The sequence below is a fragment of the Camelina sativa genome, chromosome 10 (genome assembly GCF_000633955.1).
Source record: "Camelina sativa cultivar DH55 chromosome 10, Cs, whole genome shotgun sequence".
Classification (NCBI taxonomy): Eukaryota; Viridiplantae; Streptophyta; class Magnoliopsida; order Brassicales; family Brassicaceae; genus Camelina; species Camelina sativa.
The window spans coordinates 18,415,738-18,420,148 of NC_025694.1; the positions used below are offsets into that span (position 1 = coordinate 18,415,738).

Sequence of the window (4,411 nt, forward strand, 5' to 3'; positions counted from 1 at the left end):
CGAAGGGGCTTTATTACTACCTCATCGATGAGACCAGAAGACTTCATCTCACTTCGCTCAGTAAGAGTTGCAGAGGTCGCCAAAAGTAAAATCTTGGGGATTCTTGTTAAGGTTACTTTGCTAAAGGTAAACAACTTGTCAAGTGCTGCAAAGTCTTTCTTGTTCCAGGCGTCTTTGTCAATTAGAACCATAGCCAAATTGTCTAATTTGCTGCAAAGAGTCCAGAAAAAATTGAACGCTTTTAGTGAACCAACTATAATCTCTACAAATACAGCTTTCTTGCAAAGCAAAGCAAAGCAGTTGGAAAAGTAAAGAAAAACAGACACTAGTACATGTAAAGTACCTGACACAGGTGCATGCCAATCTAAGACTCGAAACAATGTCTGCAGATATTCCCAGTCTCCGAAGATGGTAACTGGTCACCTCAGCTCGAATGTTTCTGTTATCAATAACTAATGCTCTCAATCCTGTAAACTCTTGAATAGCTAGATCGAATCGTTCCAACTTAGTAACAGACGAATTTGTTTCTGCTTTACTGAAAACTCCAGTAAATGAAAAAGTACTGCCTATCCCGGGCTCACTCACAAACCCCATCTCTCCTTGCATGAGTTCAACCAGACGCTTGCTTATGCTTAAACCTATGCCAGTCCCACCATAAGTCCGCGATGTGGAACTGTCGGCTTGCATAAAAGGCGTGAATATTCGGCCTTGTGCATCCACAGGTATGCCCACTCCGGTGTCCTCCACTGTAACTAGTAACTTGATTTTATCAGAATTATGATTCTCAGTGCTGTAAAATGTCTTGAAATTCTTCCAGCTTCCACATGCATTTACAGCAGGAAACCCGCTAACTGTCTCACCGGACTCACTGCATCCTAGCGCTAGTCTCTGTTTGAGCACTGCATCTTCGATACTAAGAGGCTCCCTCACCTCATCTGCAAGATGCACCGAGATAAATATGTGTCCTCTTTCCTGTGTGAACTGTTATTACAGAAAGAACAAGTGAGTATTATAGTGGTCAAGAAGTATGTCGTTTTGTAAGATGGAAGCCATTTATCACCTTGATTGAGTTTCCAACCAGGTTTGTAATTATCTGCCGAAACCGACTTGGATCACCAACTACAACATCAGGAACTTGACTAGAAACATAAACGGCCAACTGTAACAAGAAACCAAGATTTCATTAGATATGGAATTTGTTTGCTATTTGAAAACATTAAGAAGCTGGAAGGTCATGCAGTTTCTAGTATACCTCAATTCCTTTTTCATTTGCCTTGCCAGAGAGGAGAGATGAAACATTATCCAGAATAAAACGCATATCAAAAGGCACATTCTCAAGCTCGAGCCTTCCTGATTCAATCTTTGCCTGATCAAGAACCTCATTTATGAGTGATGTAAGATCCTTCCCACTTCCGTGAGCAGTTTGCGCATAGTCCATCTGCTTTGCATCAAGATCCGTGTCCATCAGCATTTTCAGCATTCCTGTAACAGCATGTTTGAACTTTTCAGCTGATTTTCTAGAGAACATGCAATGACAAAGCTGGATCAGTAGAAGAAGTACCTAAAACTCCATTCATTGGAGTCCGTATCTCATGAGAAACAGTTGCTAGGAACTGCAAATAAGAAGCAATTCAGTTTTTAAAAAATGAAGCATTTCAGTGACAAAACAACTCTTGTTAACAAAAAAAAGGTTTGAGACTATTTGATTCACATAGTTGATAGTTCACCTGTGATTTTGCAACGTCAGCAGCCTCAGCACGGGCTTTGAGTTCCCTCATCTTCTGACAGTCCTCTTCAACTGTCGCAATTCGATTGAGGGCTTCATTGAATATATAACCAACAAGAAAAGTAATAACCAGAACTAAGATCGACGGTGTTATCGCTGTCCAAGGAATGGGAAGTTTATGCTTAAACCTATAAATGAACAATGCCATTTTCATACTTCAGGAAAGAGAGAAGTGAACATATCTTACAAAAATATCACAAGAATTAAGAGTTAACCTGCAGTGCATCTCATGATTCCTTGATGGATCACCAAAATCAAGGCTACTTATGTGCTGTTCACTTGTATCTCCAATTTCTGAGCCATACATCTTAATTAGACCTGAGGCGTTAGTTGTGTCATAAACATCCACAGCAATCGTCTGTTTGCTGGCAAGTTGGTGTAGAAGTTTCTCCACCAACGATGGCATATCGTATGATGCACCAAGGTACCTGTTTTAGGTGTACCGTATTAATATTTTCTAGTACAGAGATCAGTCTTTGCTACATAGGTTCAGTTTCTTGTGTCCAAGAATCATTTTCTATCAGCAAAAACCATTTATTTTTAAAGTAAAAGCAGTACCCAATAGTTGCTTCAATACGTTGTTCTTCTGTAGCATCGGGCACTAGGCTCGTGTCATACACAGCAAAGGTCAACACGACGCCAAGATGATTTGACTTAAGAAGCTTAAATGGAGATGTTAATACTCCTTTTCCTGATGCCCTTGCCCGCAAGATGTTTTCACGGTCTTCCTGCAAGACAGTAAGACTTTTGAATTCTCTTGTAGCACATTGGTTTGGCAGTAGGACAGGAAACTTTTAAACGTTACTGACTTCTCCAGACATCATGTCGACCGATACAATATGGGAAACAGTTTCTTGAGCAAATATAACTGGCGCATATTCGTCTTGAGTAGGTGCTGGGTCAAAATTTTCAGGGACACAATCTTGGACAACTGTCTGGTCCTCAGTTTCCATTTTCTTTATTGACCATCCATGCTCCTTTTCAAAGTTCTCTCTTTCCGAGTGTGGGACTTTTAAAGCATACGCTACACCACTTGTAAGAGGCCTCTCAAAGTTTGTTCTCTCAGTATATTCTTCAAATGTTTTCTGTAAATGTAAAAGACAATGATGATTAAACATAACCTTGAGATACGAAATGTAAGTAGCAGTAAGAAAAACACATCACCTGATCAATGGCAGAAGGGGATTTCCCATGGTGAAATGTAGATACAAGAATAGACAAGGCATGAACATGGTTGAGGCTAACATTGAACTGATCTTGTAACACGCGGGCTCTTTCATCACACATGTTTGCTAAAGTCTCCCTTCTTTTCATTATGATCTCCTCATTGGTGTCCCAAAACCACCATACGGAGAAGGAAACTCCTCCTAAGATACCGAGGAGAAGGATGTTCTTCCTCCATCTTCCAGCCCCTCTAGAAGAAGTCTGAGCACGTTGTTGCTGCTTCTTTTGACCTAAAGGCTCTTGCAGATGCACTCTTTCTTTACTCTCAGTTGGTGCTTTAGAATGAAATATAAAAATCTTATGGCACAGTAACACACCAAGGATTAGACACCACCATGCATTTCTTATATAAGATGATGATAAACCCTGATCCGCCCCATCTTCATAGTCTTTTTCTTCAATGTTTTCGGGGTTTTCGGGTTGATGTAAACTCTACCAATAACCAAAACATTCAAAATAAACTTTTGTGAGAGCTAGATAACCAAATTTGAAGGCTTCTTCACATATGCTAGAATCCAATGTTATCTTACCTGCTCAAGATTATTACAGAAATGAGATGTTGATGAGACAGAATGTGCTACGCCTGAAGGATGAAGATTCCAGGGAACCCCTCCAGTCTCTTGTTTCTCGGAAAGCATATTTAGGGAACATGTAATACCATAATTTGCCCAAATTCCAGGGGTTGATTCCTTACGACATTCAAAGGATAATACCTGCAACAGATGCAGAGAATGGTAAAGTATTTCACTTTAAGGCAAATCAGAAGCTCAAACAAAGTCAATTTCAGATAAAATTACCTGATCTGAATCAGAGAACAAAGAGACCAAATAATGAATCTCACTCTTGGTAACGTTTTGATGTCTATACAGCACCTTAGCTTCTCCATTACAAGAACATCTCTGCTCCTTCTGAGTCCTACCTAACCGTGAGAACATAACCAGAACGATAACTACCATAGAGCCACACAGAATCAAGAACAAGAGAGGCTTTTTAAGCCAATTCTGGCCACTGCTCGATTCCTTTGCCTTCTTTGAAGTAAGATTCGAGAGTTCACAAGTTATAGACATGGTCGACTTCTAGAAAGAACACTAATCTCAGATTCAGCTAGTGGGGTTGGGGTGAACTCAGATCTCTCCGAACCCAGAACTGTAAAACTCTATCAACAGAACAACAATCTCATGATGTAAAGTTGAGTTCTTGAAACCACCCCAAGAAGAAGCTGTGACATAGCCCGATGCGGAAAGATTTATTTTTGTTTGTTGGGTTCTCTTACTTAAGACGCAAGAGGACAAGATGAACCAAGCCCAGTGGTTGCAATGGGAGAAAGACATTGTTCAGTAAAGAAATGGAAAAGAGAAAAGGACAAAGCTTTAACTTCTTCTTTCATGGTTTCAGAGTAAA

At 40.1% G+C, this 4,411-nt stretch overlaps 1 protein-coding gene across 1 annotated transcript in view; it reads right to left on the reverse strand.

Annotated features, from left to right (window-relative positions):
• LOC104720481 (histidine kinase 2-like) overlaps positions 1 to 4,405 on the reverse strand; it is a 7,560-nt gene extending 3,155 nt beyond the window's left edge. Inside the window, exons 1-12 of the mRNA XM_010438378.2 lie at positions 3,808 to 4,405; positions 3,541 to 3,723; positions 2,951 to 3,442; positions 2,596 to 2,871; positions 2,345 to 2,514; positions 2,002 to 2,214; positions 1,728 to 1,914; positions 1,562 to 1,613; positions 1,253 to 1,482; positions 1,061 to 1,159; positions 344 to 981; positions 4 to 210 (exon numbers count right to left, since the gene is read on the reverse strand). Coding sequence (XP_010436680.1) covers positions 4 to 210; positions 344 to 981; positions 1,061 to 1,159; positions 1,253 to 1,482; positions 1,562 to 1,613; positions 1,728 to 1,914; positions 2,002 to 2,214; positions 2,345 to 2,514; positions 2,596 to 2,871; positions 2,951 to 3,442; positions 3,541 to 3,723; positions 3,808 to 4,077 — 3,017 coding nt within the window. The 5' untranslated portion in view covers positions 4,078 to 4,405. The remainder of the gene's footprint in view (positions 1 to 3; positions 211 to 343; positions 982 to 1,060; positions 1,160 to 1,252; positions 1,483 to 1,561; positions 1,614 to 1,727; positions 1,915 to 2,001; positions 2,215 to 2,344; positions 2,515 to 2,595; positions 2,872 to 2,950; positions 3,443 to 3,540; positions 3,724 to 3,807) is intronic.